Source organism: Auxenochlorella protothecoides (assembly GCF_000733215.1).
Source record: "Auxenochlorella protothecoides strain 0710 unplaced genomic scaffold scaffold7, whole genome shotgun sequence".
Taxonomy (NCBI): domain Eukaryota; kingdom Viridiplantae; phylum Chlorophyta; class Trebouxiophyceae; order Chlorellales; family Chlorellaceae; genus Auxenochlorella; species Auxenochlorella protothecoides.
Genome location: NW_011934487.1, coordinates 118,408 through 134,833, shown reverse-complemented (window position 1 = coordinate 134,833; position 16,426 = coordinate 118,408). Strand labels below are relative to the sequence as shown.

Here is a 16,426-nt window from a genome sequence, read left to right as displayed (position 1 = left end):
GAGGCCAGAAGACCCGTGCCATCGCACGGTGTCCCTTACCCTAAGGCCAGCGGGGCTGCGTCACTCATCGCTTTACCTCGGTGTTTAGACTGTATATTGAAGCTAGGCGCATCATGACGGTGAGTGGGATTCTTTGGGAGAGGGCTGGCCCGAGGTGGCCATGGATCAATAAGATAGGGGGGGGGGCCGAGCGAATCTACAGGAGAGGCCAGAAGACCCGTGCCATCGCACGGTGTCCCTTACCCTAAGGCCAGCGGGGCTGCGTCACTCATCGCTTTACCTCGGTGTTTAGACTGTATATTGAAGCTAGGCGCATCATGACGGTGAGTGGGATTCTTTGGGAGAGGGCTGGCCCGAGGTGGCCATGGATCAATAAGATAGACCAGGGCCTATGGTGTTCGCGGGCGCAGGAGTCCATGCACGGGCTCTGGTGCACTGACGCCAAGCTCGCACATTCGTGCAGGGTGTTAGGATGTTCTCTACGCCGTTCCAGGCCCCGCGGGCCGTCACAGGCCAGAGGGTCGCCTTCGGTGCCTCGCGCCCGTTGCGCGTTCCCCATCGCCATGCCCTGCGCACCATCCCCCGGGCATCAGTCGCTGACGTAGCACGATACCTGGCGGATGCCGCGGCACAGATATTCAACCCAGCGGAGTCGGATGTCAAATGGGAGGGCACCAGCTCTGGGTTTACAGGTGGGGCCTGCCCCATGGATGGCTGTGCATGGGTCCCTGGACAGGGACACGCCTATTTACCATCCTCAGCCGCTTCATCATTGGAAAACGCGACGTAGGGGAGATCCGGCACCACGATGTGCCGCGTCTGAGGCAGCTGGCCTCTGTGGTGCGACAGGCGCGGAGCGAGATCGAAGGTGGGGCGAGTGATGGGGTTGGGTGTGCTTGAATTTTTGGGGGTCCGGAACTCTGGGCAGTGAGCGAGGGATTGGGGCATGTTGATGTCACGGGCTTACCCATGCTGTTGCGTGCCAGTATATGTCCCAGACCGCAGGTCTCTGGGTGAAGGTAACAGCAGATCGTTACCCTCTGGCCCATTGACACCCCCATTCGCAGGCTGTACGAACCCGGACGCCATCAACTACAACCCCCAGGCGGGGCAGGACGATGGTTCTTGCATTGTTGCCGAGGACGGGCCCCCCGCGCCGGAGGGTGGTCAGGAGCTCCAAGGCTTCATTAGCAAGGCATGCAGCATTGTTTTGAGGGGGCCGCAATGCAAGCCTGGGGGTTGGACAGAGATTTCGGAGGGCAGTCACTTACCTCACACTTGGGGATGCTGGGAAACTGCACAGCACCATGATTCCAGGGCCCAGTGCTCCGGCTTTGCACCGTGTGGAACGATTCACCACCACATTTCACCCACCATTCGACCCCTCGTGGATATGCAGACCATCGCCAACGTGTTCTCCGGGAACTTCAAGGGGGACGACACCGAGCCCAGCTCCTACTCCGGAACAGGTAGGCTCATACTTGGAGAGCAAAGTGTATAAAGTCATCTTGACGGCACCCATCACCCCAAGCAGTGTATTTTTTGTTTCTGAAACTGAGCAAGCGAGTGTCGACCTTCACCCCCGCTCACGACAGGGTACTCATACCGGGGCCGCTCTCAGAGGGACATCCGGCGTCGTGTCGACCGCCTCCAGAAGTTTGAGAGGGTCATTGAACAGGCCATCGAGCGCGCAGAGGAGAAGAAGGAGTCATGATTCATGAATTGATGTGGTTGTAGCTGTGAGGCGCGATTCGAGGAAGAGCCGGCCCCCTGCGCAACCTGGAGGTGCCAAGACTGTGTGCCCTGCCGCTGCCCTTTGGGCTACACGTTGCCCAGAGAAGATGTAATTTTGTGAGGCGTTGAAGGGGCTTGGGTGTCCCAGCAAATGCTGCAAGGGCACGCGGTAGTGCTCTTGGGGACGGGGCGGATGCAGAGCATACACTTGGCGGCAATTTGGGAAGAGGATCGGTCAAGCGGCTGTGCATGGCACCACCGCCTTGGCACCTAGGCTGAGCATCGCCGTTGACCCGAGGGCCTTGCTTGCTCCAAGAGACATCCTCCCTGCCTCACTAGGACTCAGTGCCTGACGCCCCGGCGACTTGAAAGCCCGGGATCGATCCCAGACCCACTCGCTCAAGCCCGCCCGCCTCGTCTGCCTTGCATCGCGCACGTCGGCGGCGACACCGCACTGCAGCGCCCGTTCCAGTCGACCGGGTGCGCACGACGGTCAGTGCGTTACAGGCTGCAGCGGCTCCGCCCGGAGGCTGTCAAAGTCGAGCTGGGCATCCAGCTCCTCGTCCACCTCTCCGATGACAGCTCTGCGGAGAGGGTGATGAGAGGCAGGGTCAGGCGTGGACCTGCGGGCCAGCTCTGCCCTCCAAAGGCTGCAGCGCCCGGTCCCTGCACCCAAACCCCAGTCCCCGCACATGTTGTCGCCACGGATGACGTAGAGGCCTAGCACCAGCTGCTCCACCCCCGCCTTGGAGGAGTAGACGCGCTCGTGACACTCATCCAGGATCAGGTTGCACGTCTGGTCGAAGCCTCGCAGGACGCCCTGGAGGGGGATGGACAGGGGCATGCGGGTGTAGGCATGGAGCTGTCGGACGGCGTCGCCATCAGGATATCCTGGGCGCCACCAGCCAGCACCCAACCTCCCCCAGCTCAGTCCCGGCCTACCACTATGCTGCGACCGTCATTGGTAATCACCGAGATGGTTGCTGCGGTGGGTGGAGGATGCGGGAGTGTGCATGGCCGGGATACGAGAGGAAGGGGATGTAGGCCCCGGCCCCCCTCCCTGGCACTCACTGTCTACATATGGTCGAATGCCCGCCTCGTTGGACATGGTGTGCTGGCTCTCTCCCCTCACCCACACTGCAGTCTATGCGGTGGTGCACCGGAGCTGGCGATATATGGCGTGCAGGGGAGCCCTGGCCGTGGCAGTGTCTCGGACAGAAGTTGCCAGTGGCACAGGCGCGTCCCGATGGGGGATGTAGCCTCGCAGATTATGACTACTGATGCCCCTACGTCAATTTTCAATGTATCTTAACCAGATTTGAGTAGAAGTGCCTTGAACAGAAGCCGTACGTAGATGCTGGGGCGGCATCGACCATCGCGCCCTCTCAATCCCGGTGCGTTTCTGGGTACGACCCTGAGTAGGAGCAGCCCATTTCGACCATGTCTGCCACCTCCAGGCACGTCGCTGCTGTGGATAGCAGTCCTTACAAGACGAAGGAATGCCCAAAATTCTCAAGGAAAGAATCCAAGTGGTCCCCGGTCCAGAGGCATCATGCATGCGCAGCCAGTGCCAGGGCATGGCGGCCGCAGCCCCTCACCCACCCCTCCCCGCCAGATGCAACCACCCACCAATCAGAGCTTTGACCGCGTCTGGGAGGCCTTGCTGGCGACGATGGCCTCGTCCCCGTTGGCGGACGAGGGTGCGGCGTGCTTGCCCGCCGTCTTGGCCGGGCGCTTGATGCCCAGCAGCTCGGCCTGGCGCCGCTTGAGACGCTGGAACTCGGTGCGGACGTAGTCCAGCAGGGTGTTGGGGTAGGATATGGCGGACCACTCCCCCACCGCGCCCCGGTCCCAGCGCGAGATGATGACCTTGTAGGCGGACACGTGGGCCACCAGCTGCAGGAGGCGGGGGTCGATCTCTGCAGACTCCAGAAGGTTCACGTGGTCGACGATGATGTCGGCCGCGCGCTCGTTCAGCGGCTGCATCACATCCTTCATCCAGTGCCTGACGCGGGGGGGCGGGGGAGTTTTTGGGGGAGGGGCCAAGTGCTTGGGTTGGGAGGGGGGTCCCAGAGGTGGGTGCAGGGGTTGACATGTGCTGAGCAGGGCAGCTACCGCTGTGACAAGCAGCCCTCGGTGTTTACCCTGTGCTGTTGCATGTGTGTCTAACCCTCCAGACTTTTACACCCAAAGACGGAGCCACCTCGCAAGAGGCTCCAGAACCCCCTTGCAGGCATGGCAGGCAGGGCCCCCATGGAGGTTCACTCGTTCCATGACATGCGCAAGGATCACCCCCCTCCCAACCCCACCTGTAGGCGGAGCCCTCGTGACCCTTTGGATCCCGGCGCATGGCCGCCAGGAACCCCCCCACCGTGCCGTCGGGCGAGTGCTGGCGCACCATGGCCGCGTAGGCAGCGCGCGAAGCGTGCACGCAGGCCAACAGGGGGCCATACAGCAGGCGGACCTGGTCGTTGATGCGCTGGATCTGGGCCTTGCGCTCATCCGCCTTCTTGGAGTTGTAAAAGGTGAACAGGTAGCCTGAGTGGGATGGGGTGGGGAACCAGAGAGGGGTGCCAGGAAGAGACTGTTACACGACTTCCCAATACTTTCAGACCTAGGAGGCTGGAGACCCAGAACCAACATCTGATTGTGGTGTGGTGAGCAGGAGCCTACCCATTACACCAATCGGGAACTGCATCCTCCCCCCCCCTCCCCCCCCAAAACGTTGTACCAGGGCCCCGCTCACCTCCCAGAGCTGGCAGCACAGCGCTGCGCAGGATGCTCAGGGAGGGCCCATTGTCCTTCATCCACTCCACCGCTTTGCCCGTCAGCACCCGCGGGGTGACAGGGCTTTTTGGCCCCGCCAGCCTGCCTTCGCCGCTGACCTGCGCAGCTACCGCGCGATCCTCAAACAGACGGTTGTGGGTCGGATTGACATCCTGGTTATGCAACCGACCAACTGCACCGCATGACGGATGGGGATGGAGGAGGAAGCTGAGGACCTCACGCTCGCCCTGGTACCATTACGGAGCTCCGGGAGCTGACTCGGCCGCATCTTCCGGCGCCCATGGCATCAGACATGGCAGGAGTAGGTGAGGGTGCCACTGTTCGCTCACCCTTCCAGATCGGGAACCTGATATTACATCAAAATTATCGCGGGTCTCCTCTCGTGGTGAGACTGCCAATTGCATGTTGAAGTCGTCGCAGCGGCACCGACCCTGCCAGGTCAGGCGGCCACCTTGGCCTTCTCGCCCTTGGCTGAGGAGGCCACGATCGTCTCCTGGATGTGCTTGGGCACGACCTCGTAGTTCTCCAGCTGGCGTGATGGAATGCGAGGAGGGAGCGGTGGGAGCGCATGCACCTGGACCAGAGTACCAGCCGTAAAGCTCAAGCATGCACCAAACCCCTCCTGCGTGTTCTGCACCCTGCCTCTCGATGGTGCGAGCGCATGACTCAGCCCCTCACTCATACCTGCATGGTGTACTGTGCACGGCCCTTGCTCATTGACCGCAGGGTGGAGACGTAGTTGAACATCTCCGCCAGGGGCACCAAGGCCTTGATGATCTGTGTACAGAAAGAGGGGGGGAAACACGTGAGATCAGCCATGGGAATGCTTACGCCGCTGTCGAACAGGGAGCTCCAATGTGGTCTGCTGCTCTGTTGTGACTACACCCAGCACGTCTGCCCACCAAGAGGCTCCCATGGATATTCATCTGCAACCCCCATCCCAACCCTTTTCTGGTCTATATTTTGCGAGACTCGGCCCTCCCCCCGCCAATGGCCCCCTCGTCACTTCCGAGCACGCCCTCTGCCCAGGCTTCGCACTCTATCAAGGTGGGGCCCCCCTTCGTCCCTGGCCCACCTTGATGCCGCCCGGCTTGTCCGTGAACTCCTGGACCAGCCCACGGCGCGAGTTCAGGTTGCCGATCACGTCGCCCATGTGATCGTCGGGCGTAACCACCTCCACCTTCATGATGGGCTCCAGCAGCTGGACCCCCGCCTTGCGCATGCCCTCCCGGAAGGCGGCGCGCGCCGCGATCTGGAAGGCCATCACCGAGGAATCCACGTCGTGGTAGGAGCCGTCGTACAGAACTGCACGCACATCCACCACGGGGAAGCCGGCCAGGGACCCGCTTGACATCATCTCCTCCAGGCCCTTTTTGGGGGGGAGGAGGGGGGCAAGGGGGAGGAAGGAGAGGGCTCAGGCCATTGAAGGGGGAAGGAGTGAGTAGGATGCGAGGGCAAGGGCAGACAAGCAGGGGGAGAGGAAAGGAACAGAGGGAACAGTGCTGCAGTCTGGTGGATGTTCTCCCAGAGATGGGTGCCTGAGCGAAGGAGTCAAACACTTCCATTCATCAGATACAGCAAAACCCTCCCAGCCAGCATCAAATCCCTGCTCACTACCGCAACGACAAGGGCGCTGACCTTTCAAAATTCCCTCTCCTTATCCCCTCCCTCACCTTCATGACGCCTGGGATGTACTCCTTGGGGATGGCACCACCCTTGATCTCCGTCTTGAACTCGAAGCCCGACCCGGGCTCCCCAGGCTCAAAGCGGACAGCAATATCTGTTGGTTTGGAGGGACGAGGGACCAGTGAGGGGCGTTGTGTGGCATATCGAGAATGCTTTTATGGAGGCAGTCAAGCTGGGAATGTGATGCCTCAACACACACGGACGCAGGCACGAACGAGCCCTGCATCCAGCAACCTCTGCAAAGTCGAGTGCACGCTGCAAGGCACCCTAAGGGCCTGCGGCTTCCGCACACCCTGCCAGGCAGCTTTCACTCCTGGAGGTCCTCCCTCCCTGCCTCCTGCACCTGCTGTTTCTTAGACGCCCCCCCGCCCCCCACCTCTCCCCCCCCCTCCAAAAAACACAATCCCACCAAGCCCACCCACCTGCAAACTGCCCTGACCCGCCCGACTGCTTCTTGTGCACATAGCGCACGTCGGAGGCCCGGGAGATGCCCTCGCGGTAGTTGACCTGGGGCGCGCCCACATCGCACTCCACACGGAACTCGCGCTTCAGCCGGTCCACGATGATCTCCAGGTGCAGCTCGCCCATGCCCTCGATCACGGTCTGGTTGCTCTCGTGGTCGCGCGAGAAGTGGAAGGAGGGGTCCTCCTGCGCCAGCTTCACCAGCCCCGCCCCCATCTTGTCCAGGTCGGCCTTGGACCGCGGCTCGATGGCCACCTTGATGACGGGGTCGGGGAACTCCATCCGCTCAAGCAGGATGGGCGCCCGGTCGTCGCACAGCGTGTCCCCTGTCACCACGTCCTGTGTGATGGTGGGGGGGGGTTAGGAAAGGGAGAATGTCCGGATGAGAAAAGGGAGGGATATCCACGTGGGGGTCCCAGATGCTGGGGAGGCCCGGCGTCGCAGAGTTCTGCCCATTCTATCAGATGTTCACTTCTAACTAAGCTGCGACCCTGTCATGCGCTGCTCCCGCAAGCACAGCGTGCCCTGCCTTCCGAAGTGGGCAACCAAGGGCTTCCAGAATGTGTCTAAAACCTCCCTTCCCGACACAAGCTTGGCCCTGCTCTTACCCATCCACCCACCCACCCCACCCCACCCCCACCCGCCCACCCACCTTGAGCCCCGCTACAGCAACAATGTCGCCGGCGTAGGCGTACTTCACGTCCTCCCGCGAGTTGGCGTGCATCTCCATGAGCCGACCGATGCGCTCCTTCTTCTCCCTCGCCGCGTTGAGCACGTACGTGCCGGCCTGGCGAGAGCAAAAGAGGGGAGAGCATTCCAGGACTGGGATTACAAGAACATGGTCATCCTCTCAGACGGGCAAATGGTGGAGCCCAGCAGGTGCAGGACCCCAGGCGGCTGCAGGCGCGAGATTGGGAGCACCAAGGGCCTGGCCAGCAGACTCATTCGCTTGGTCATCAGCTGCCCACCCGGCCATCTCTCTCACCTCCAGGGTGCCGGAGTAGATGCGAATGAAGGAGAGGGAGCCCACAAAGGGGTCACTCATGATCTTGAAGGCCAGGGCGGAGAAGGGGGCGTCGTCGCTCGCCGGGCGGCTCATCTCCTGTGAGTGCATCCCGGGGGGGGGGCGTCAGGGGGGTGAGCATGCTGGCTGCGTGTGCTTGGGCCTGATGCCAGGAGGACATCCACCCTGCAGGCCTTGCGTGCAGCGCTGGGAGCATGTCAAGCCCTCAGTGATCACACGCGACCACTGTTGCATCTTCTTCGGCAGCTTAGACTGTACCCCACAAACAACCTATCCCCCCCTTGACTGAAGGCTGGTCCCAGCAAACACACTCTCGGCGGCCCCCCCTGACCTTTTCGGCGACCTCGACGTCCGAGCCGCGGACATCTGGGAGGTCCAGCGGGGAGGGCAGGTACCTGATGACTGCATCGAGCAGCGGCTGCACCCCCTTGTTCTTGAAGGCTGCGGTGAGGGGCAGGCACGCCGTGGCTTGGTTTGAGGAGCCTGGCAGCACTGTTCACAGCAGGAACGACAACAGTAACAGGGGCAATTGGGGCGCTGATCTGCGCCCCTCGCCGTGCGCTCAAAGAGCAGTCGGCAATCTCTACTGCCCTGATCTCCAAACACCACCCGCACCTGAGCCGCAGGTCAACGGGACAACCTTGTTCGCGATGGTGCCCTTCCTGATCAGCTTGTGGATGGTCTCCTCGTCGGGGAGCTCGCCCTGCAAGGCATACATAGGCAGAAAGTAGGGAAAACTTTGAGGGTGCGAGCCAACACTTAGACAGCCATCAGACTCAGTGCCGGCACGGCCCCAGTGCTTTGCTCAGGACAGCTGCGAGTCCAAGGCCCCTCTACCCCTCTTCCTCCCACGACCACCAATTCCCTCACATCCAGGTATGCCATCATTGCGTCATCGTCCAGCTCCACCACCCTTTCCACCAGCTTCTCGCGGTACTCGGCCGCCAGCTCCTTCATGTCCTCCGGCACCTCCTCGACGTTCCAGCTCGCACCCAGCTCCTGCGAGGGAGGGGCAGGTGAGGGGGAGGGTTTGATGTGCGAGCTATGAGGCAGCGGGGACCTTGTACCTCGACGCTTGGAGTTTCAGTAACGCACATGCCCTGACAATGCAGCAGGAGGGCGAAATCCCAGCACCTGGGTCAGGCAGAGTGTGGATTCGTCGCCCCTGCACCGACCCTCACGAGCATTCTCAGAGAACGCCACACACCTCGCCGTTCCAGACGAGCGCCTTGTTGGAGATGAGGTCGATCACACCCGCAAAGTTCTCCTCCTCCCCGATGGGCAGCTGGATGACCAGGGGGTCGCAACCCAGGTTGGAAATCATCTGCAGGGATGGGACCACGATCATCCATCAGTACAGCAGCGGCGGCGTGTGTGCTCGAGGTGTGCAGGGTTGATGGGTCTGCAGGTCAGAAGGCGAGTACCAACCCAGGCGTGTGCAGCGCATGCGAATGCTGCGCGCGTGGGCCATCAGTGCAACACCGCTGGCGTGTGGTCCTTCTCATTGCAATGGGCGCTGCATGCCCTCTCCTCATGCGCATGACAGAAACAATCCTCCAAAATCCCAGCGCACCCCCTCCCACCCCTTCCCCTCACCGTATCCCGGGTCCGGTAGAAGTTGGCGCCCATGCGATCCATCTTGTTGACAAAGCAGAGCCTCGGGACATTGTACTTGTTGGCCTGGGGATTGGGGTGGCAAATGTAGATTTAGAAATGAGTGATGAGCTTCAGGTCATTCGACAAATCCCACGACCCACCCCTCCCGCTCACGTGGTCGTTAACCCCCCACCCCCCCCCTCCGACGCCTCACCTGCCTCCACACCGTCTCCGACTGCGGCTCCACCCCCGCCACAGAGTCAAACACGGCCACCGCGCCGTCCAGGACTCGCAGGGCACGCTCCACCTGGAGCAGTACCGGGAGAGATGGCAGGTACACGAGGGGACAAGGGATCCAGGCCAGTGCCAAAGGATTATGCAGCCAGGGGGGAATCTTTCCTCTGCACGCCGCCCCAGCTACCCCCAGGGACACTCCGACCCAGCTTCCCCCAGCGCCAGCATGTAAGCTTCCCCCCTTCTAGCTTTCCACAAGCCCGTCCCTTCCCACCTCCAGCGTGAAGTCAACGTGGCCGGGGGTGTCGATGATGTTGATACGGTGCCCCTTCCAGTGACATGTGGTGGCCGCCGAGGTGATGGTGATGCCGCGCTCCTGGGAAGTGCAGGCGGAGTGGAGTGCATCGGGGGGAAGGAATCCGGCCACAGCACCTCGATCGATGCAACTTGATCCCCTCTGCAATCTGGTCGCGGATCGATTCTCCTCTGCCATCTCATCGGTCAGCAACGACCTCCCTCTACGACTGCCGCCGCAGGGAATCTCACCCCACCGCCTGCCCCACACCTCACACCTGCTCCTGCTCCATCCAGTCCATCGTCGCCGTGCCCTCGTGCACCTCTCCAATCTTATAAGACTTGCCCGTGTAGAACAGCACCCGCTCAGTGGTGGTGGTCTGCAGGGGGTCCCAGGGCTTGCAGTCAGGCAGGTCTCAAGCAGGATCAAAAGAATGGGCAGTGCCCTTGCAGGGCATTCACACGGGGCCAGGTCCCAGGCACCCCCCCCTCACCTTCCCCGCGTCGATGTGTGCCATGATGCCAATGTTCCTGTACATATCCAGGGGAAAGGCGCGCTTTCCGCCACCTGCTGCAGCAGACACACACATGCCTCGGGCGCGGCCAGCCACCATGCCGGACGCAGGCCGGAGGAGCGCCCGCGACACCTGTGGGCATGCAGCGGAATGGGCGTCACCAAGGGGAGGCCACATGCACCTAGCATCAGGGCATCTGTCGAAAGTACAGACATCCGGCATAAAGAGATCACCTTTGGGGCGGCGACACTGTGAGTGAAGCTGAGATGCCTGCGCGTCAGGGTGTGTGGTGCCACAGTCGCACATCCCACCGGCGTCGACCTCAGCCCCACACCTCCAGGTGTACAGACCGTCATCGCAGACATACTGCTGTCCAGATATAGTACTGGATGCTTTCGGCAAGGTTTGGGAGCCCCGAATGTGGTCCACCCCTGTGAAATGCATGCATCACTGGCTGTTCTGAGGTCGGGATAAGGGGTCGTCGCAGGAGCAGCACGCCCACACACGTGGGGGGTGGGGGGCCCTCTCGCCCGAGGCAGGCCAGGAGCCGAAAGAACGTAGCCATTAACCTCCGCTGCACGCATGGTTAGCTCCTGCACAAAACCACATCTCGGCCCCTAGGAACTGGCTCTGATAGTCGCTCTCTGCCAATGTGGGCCCTGCCCGAAATATCTAGCAGCTGACCCGCGTCATGCCGATGAATGTGTGCGCCCCCAGCTGCGTGACGGCGAGGCTGGGACGATATCCAGTGATTTGGACCACCTTGGCACACGGTTTGAAGGCTTTCGAAAGCCGAAGTCGGCAGGGCAGACCTCCCGCCGTGCAGCGCAGTCCACCCGCCGTGATCTGCCGGAGCAGTACGATCAACACAAACACACTTGTGGCCGTTCCGGAACTCGACCTATCCCGGATCGTGAGCTTGATAGACCTCTGGGATGGCCTTTTGCCCAAAGATCGCGCAAGGGACACGGTCGCTATGAGACTATGGTACGTATCGCCTCTGGCGGTCAGCTTCTGGTGGGAGAGGATGGCCACCTGTGTGTGATCCAGGAGCGTAGCCTTGTTTTTAGTCCTCTCAGTGCGCAGATACCCCATTCCAATACCCCGAAATGGCGTCCTGACCTGACTTTGTTCCCATGACTTGTCAAAGGTCGGAGATCGAAGCCTTAGCGCCAGCTCATCGTTGCCGTCTGATAGATTCTTTGTCGGCCAGGTGTGGTGGCGGGTGGGTTGGCTGTCTGTCCCCTCACACTTACTATTCTTCATTTTAAAAACCACGCAGAGGCTTGAGCAGGTTCTATCGCCGGCTCACCTCCCACTGGCGCCCCTTTGTCACTGCTTCGCAGCGACATCGTGTGCCTCTGGCATTTGAGTGGTCAGCATTCCTACGCCCCCTCTGTCAATCCTCCGGTCACGCTCCATAGCCTCATGCTCGACTCGCCTGAGAAGGTACGTGTCAGCAGGCAGCCCGAGTACCTGAGCCAGGGAGCCCCTGGTGGGTCTGCGACGAACGCCATGCTGCCCGTGCCCCTCAAACCAGCTAAAGGCACCTGATGCACGCTTTCTCGCGACTGGCCGAGGTTCCCAACCCCCTTCCTCCTTCCGGCCCAGCAGATCACTACGTTCCAAGCAATCGCCGCGCTGCCGACCATGGGCACCATGCGACTGCGCCACACCTTCCAGCACGACCCCGACTCCCAGCAGCTGGTGGGGAGGCTGATGCTGGGCACGAAGCGGCGACCCTACCCCCTGCCATGCCAGGCTCATGTTGGGCGGGCCAGCATCCTGGGTAGGTGTAAGGGGGGGGGGAGGACATGCTCCTACCGGACCACATTCCATTTGGCCAAAAGGGTTTGGTATCCTGTGCTCCCTGCACTGCCTCAGGCACGGCACTTCTGAGCAGGCCCGCCGGCACCCCGCCGCTTCAGGTGGCCGAGAGGAGTGCGAGCTCACGCTGGCCTACGTGGCCGACGAGGACCATGCCGCGGGCGAGACGTGCCCCCTGTATAGGAGTGGGCTGGCCTTTGGCCGGCAGTTCGGGCCCGGGTGTGTGGTTCTGCAGGCCTACCTGGCTGAGAAGGTGCACCGCTCCTGCTGGCCTCCGTGGCATGTCGTCATGATCCGGGAGGCCTGATCGAAGTGCGCCGTCGAGTTTACCGGAAACCCTTCGTATTACACGAACCCTTCAGATCCATGCCTTGGATGCCAGTTTTGACACCTGACCCCGCTGCTTATGTAAATCGGCGTTGCACTTCCAGACCCCACCTGGCAGACCTCAATCTGTTGCCGGCCGTTGCATGGGACGAGAAAGGCCGATGGATCAGTAGCAGTACGCAGCTGCGAGCCATGCCTCTGGCCTTGCATGCCCGGAGGTGTTTCTGAAGCGTCGGATGCCGGGCTTGTTCGAGGATTCGCATCGCCGACGGGGTCACGGTCGCGCCGTGTCCTGGTGTCCAACCCTGACAGCCAGCCTTGGAGTCAATGCTGCCCTCGCAATCCTCCTGATCATCCTCGCACTGAGATCCCGGGGTGGTCTTGGCCCCGATACGATCGACCTCAACAAGAGGCTGCTGTTGGCGGAGGAGGGGCTGGAACGACTGCGTGCAGGGAAGCCAAGCCAAGCCAGTGGGGGGGGGGGATCCCGGCCCCCCTGGCTCACCATCGGCATCCCCACGGTGCCCAGGCGCCAGACTGGAACCAAGTACCTCCAGCGCACCTTGGAGACCCTGCTGGACGAGCTGCCTGGCGGGGAGGAGGGTGAGGCGGGGTCGGTGCATGAGGTGTCGGTGCAGTGGGGGTGGGCGGGGAGGGGGAGGGGCAAAGGGTACTGCACTCCGAGGAGGGAGCCCCGTCCTTGACAGGAGGCCCGGCAGCGCTCAGAGATCGACAGCGCGAGCGGTTTCAACAATGTGTGACACCCTCCCCCGTCCCTTTACCCCATTCCTCCTGCAGACCTGTGGCGAAACGAGGTGTCGGTGCTGGTGATGAATAATGCGCCTGGGGAGCACGCGGAGTTTGAGGAGCTGCGCCGCCGGGCCGCCACGGGCACCGACCGCTTCTCCCTGAAAGCGCGGCACTACGTCACCTGGCTGAACAACCCCGGCCTCGTCGCCGACCCCACCCCCGACGCCGCCGACCCGGACGACCTGCACAACCCCGACGACCGCCCGGGCAGGTGCTGAACGGTGGCCGGGGTCGTCGGTCCCGGGGGGGCCATACCTGGGACCCCGCTCCCCGCCAGGCGCAGCTGGAGGCCTGCCCCTTGGACATGGCACTGGCCCAGGATCCCTGCCCACGACTCCCTCACCAGCGCACACCATCACTCGCCCTGCAGGCAGGTGAGGAAGCAGACCTGCGACCTCATCGCTCTGCTGCGCCATGCCGCCCCACTCTCCCGCTACTACTTCTTCATGGAGGTGGGGGTTGCAGACGGAGGGGCTCCTCCAGCGTGGGGTTGTGTGATGCAGAGGGCTCGCCGCAATGCATTTTTCCGGATATACCCCGAGCCTTCTATGTGGGACCTCTGGCCTGTGACTGCTGGGTCTTGGCGTGGCTGTCCAGGGTCACACCAGTGTGCGCTGTTACACACCTCCCCTCCCCACTCAATCCGCTCCCCCACCAGGATGACTTCGAGGTGTGCCCCTTTGCGCTGCGGGCCTTGCACACGGCGGCGGTGAAGGCCAATGCGCAGCGGGAGTCCAAGGGGTGGGTGGCGCTCCGGGTCTCCTACGGCATGAACGGCGTGCTGATGCACAACGCCGACATCCCCGACCTCGTGGATTACCTCTGGTGCGGCGTTTGATGGGCGCTGCAGGGCGGGAGGGGTTGCGTGGCGGGGGAGCTTTGGGTTCTGGGGGCCCTCTGCATGACTCCAGCTGATTACCAACCCTACGGTGGCCTGCAACCCTTTTCTCCTCCTCTTGGTAGGCCCCTCTGCTCTCGCCTTCTGTGCCTTCTCTGCATACATTACGCTCGGTCGTCCCACCCCTCCTCCCTTTTCTCAGGCGACACGTGACGCGCAAGCCACCCGACCTGCTGTGGGCGGAGTGGGTTGCACTGCAGGCCAGGGCCCGACCACCCCGCCCCTATGCCGTGTACAGGTGCGGAGGGCGCCCTGATGTCTCTTGTCCATTGACCCCGGCAGGTCACACCTGGTTAGCCGATCGCTGCCATGCAGTTTGGGGCGCTGCAGCTGCAGCTGATGCTCCCCCCCACCCCTCGCGCTCCAAGGCTCCACATCCCATGCGCCGCACTGCCAGGTACAACGTGCTGAACCACTTGGGAGCCATCTCCAGCTTTGCCGTCCGCCCCGACCGCCCCGGCTGGCCCGGTTGCTGGGCACCCATGTCCTCCGTGTGGAGCCTGGCCCTGTCTGAGCGGTACAACCGCCGGTGCCGGGACGTGTCGGACGTGTCGCCATGCGCAACGCGGCCCAGGGGCAGGGCCTCCCTGCGCGACCAGAGAGTGAGCGTGTGTGTTTCAGGGAGGAGTCGGAATTCTGCGCAGTGTCTGCCGTGCTGGGTGTGGTGGGCCCTGCTGCAAAGCTGCCTCCAGGGAGGAGAAGGCGGGGTCCGAGCACAGCATACAGTATACAGTCACATCTCGATGGAAGGCAGGATCCCAACGCTCCAAGTTTCACTACTCGGACTCCAAGGCCCCTACTGCCACCCCTGTCCAGGGGCTGCCGCTGGAGCCGGATGGTCTGGAGCCCTGGATGAGCCACCAGGTAAACTGGACGGCACCGGTTCTGCCACGCACCTAAGCAACCTTGGCTCTACGCCGGGACCGATCAGGCGTCTGGGCCCTGCTTGCCGGGACACCGGCGCTTTTGATTGTGGTGATCTCCCCCCTCCCAGAGCCTCAGTCAGGGGCTGAAAAGGATTGCTCATTACAGTTCAGTATGCATGAACGTAGATATAGGTGGGACGGGAGCGTCTATCACACCAACGCAAACATGAAAGGCTTACGCAAGGAGGTATCGGGGGAGAACACAGCTTGCAAGATGGGGTAAAACATGTGGAGCCAGGCAGGGAGGGCATGCTCGGGAGCCGCGCAGGCAGCAGTCACATGCTCTCGACGCCTGCGTCAAGCCACCGCCAGCTTGGCCATGTCCCTGCCTGGAGAATCCCCCAAGGGGTGGGAAGACCAGCAAACATGTGTCCATGCCTCGAGTGCGATCCAATGGGGACTTGGCATGTTCAGACAAAGATGTTGCCAGGAAAGGTGTAGTGCTGGGCCCCCACGAATCCGAAAGACGGGCAGAGAGCATGCCCGGAGGAGCAGGGTTCCTCCCTCCCACCCACCCAGGTGGTGGTGTGGAGAGGGGAGGGTTCCCCAGCATGGAGTGTGCCCCCTTGCAAGGCCGCATTGTCAGCAAGGGCACGGGAAATGGGTTTGGGAGAGGAGCCTGGGACGGAGACATCAGAGGAGAGAGAGGGATCAGCCACATATAAATCGCAGGGGAGCAGGAGCGCTTGCTCCCCACGTCTGGTGAGGTGATGTTATGTCCATGAGCAGGGTGCAGACAGGGAAGGAGACTGGGGGTGGGGGCGTGGGGTGCGGTGCTCGGTGAAGGGGCTAGCCATCTCAACCACGGGCTGCCATCCGCATTCCATGGGAGTCGCAAATGGAGAGAGAAAAGAAGCCAAGGAATGGATCACCCTGCGGATGCACTGGGTGCATCACCTGCAAGACAGTGGGGCGGGACAGGGCGGGTGAAGTGCCGCGGAGAGGGGTGCGCAGGGGCGATAGTCTTGGGTCTCCCGCGATGCACTCCCGCACCGTTGGCAACATGCTATCACAGTAGGGCCTGACTCCCCACTGAGGCAGACACCTTTTTGATGGGCGCGCATCAACCTCCTCCCCATGCACTGTGAGCACCCCCGAGAATTCCTCCCCCACCCCCCACCAGGGGAGACTGCCCCTACCTTGCAGGGTGTGGGGCAAGGTGTCTAAATACCAGCACGGCCTTCAATGCCAGGCCTCCTGTCCATGGCCGCTGCTCTGCTGCAGGCCAAGCGCAGCGGCCACGTCCCACGGCGCGGCGGCCTGCGGGCCTGGCGCCGCCGGTATATGAAGTTTTTTACTTATTTCA

The 16,426-nt window shown here is 62.2% G+C and overlaps 5 protein-coding genes across 5 annotated transcripts; 2 read left to right on the top strand and 3 right to left on the bottom strand.

Moving 5' to 3' along the window:
• Nucleotides 1-720: 720 nt before the first annotated feature.
• Nucleotides 721-1,714, top strand: F751_5777 (hypothetical protein; the record flags this gene model as incomplete). The annotated part of the gene is made up of 4 exons (XM_011404090.1): nt 721-868; nt 1,068-1,207; nt 1,400-1,469; nt 1,596-1,714. 4 exons carry the CDS (start codon nt 721-723, stop codon nt 1,712-1,714), a joined length of 477 nt encoding a protein of 158 aa, XP_011402392.1.
• Nucleotides 1,715-2,227: 513 nt separating this feature from the next.
• F751_5776 (N-alpha-acetyltransferase 38, NatC auxiliary subunit) lies at nt 2,228-2,842 on the bottom strand (the record flags this gene model as incomplete). The annotated part of the gene is made up of 4 exons (XM_011404089.1): nt 2,228-2,318; nt 2,427-2,554; nt 2,677-2,717; nt 2,806-2,842. The coding sequence occupies 4 exons, from the start codon at nt 2,840-2,842 to the stop codon at nt 2,228-2,230; spliced, it is 297 nt and encodes a 98-aa protein (XP_011402391.1).
• Nucleotides 2,843-3,366: 524 nt separating this feature from the next.
• On the bottom strand, nt 3,367-4,541 carry F751_5775 (hypothetical protein; the record flags this gene model as incomplete). Its single annotated transcript, XM_011404088.1, has 3 exons — nt 3,367-3,739; nt 4,044-4,272; nt 4,481-4,541. 3 exons carry the CDS (start codon nt 4,539-4,541, stop codon nt 3,367-3,369), a joined length of 663 nt encoding a protein of 220 aa, XP_011402390.1.
• Nucleotides 4,542-4,960: 419 nt separating this feature from the next.
• F751_5774 (Elongation factor G, chloroplastic) lies at nt 4,961-10,431 on the bottom strand (the record flags this gene model as incomplete). The annotated part of the gene is made up of 16 exons (XM_011404087.1): nt 4,961-5,050; nt 5,206-5,298; nt 5,597-5,890; nt 6,195-6,301; nt 6,630-7,008; nt 7,337-7,456; nt 7,655-7,771; nt 8,025-8,134; nt 8,309-8,396; nt 8,564-8,692; nt 8,901-9,017; nt 9,290-9,373; nt 9,504-9,596; nt 9,798-9,899; nt 10,096-10,197; nt 10,312-10,431. 16 exons carry the CDS (start codon nt 10,429-10,431, stop codon nt 4,961-4,963), a joined length of 2,145 nt encoding a protein of 714 aa, XP_011402389.1.
• A 1,551-nt stretch (nt 10,432-11,982) lies between these two features.
• F751_5773 (Alpha-1,3-mannosyl-glycoprotein 4-beta-N-acetylglucosaminyltransferase C) lies at nt 11,983-15,094 on the top strand (the record flags this gene model as incomplete). The annotated part of the gene is made up of 9 exons (XM_011404086.1): nt 11,983-12,125; nt 12,217-12,378; nt 13,016-13,089; nt 13,285-13,507; nt 13,667-13,748; nt 13,955-14,121; nt 14,337-14,432; nt 14,592-14,796; nt 15,011-15,094. The coding sequence occupies 9 exons, from the start codon at nt 11,983-11,985 to the stop codon at nt 15,092-15,094; spliced, it is 1,236 nt and encodes a 411-aa protein (XP_011402388.1).
• Between the last annotated feature and the right edge of the window lie 1,332 nt (nt 15,095-16,426).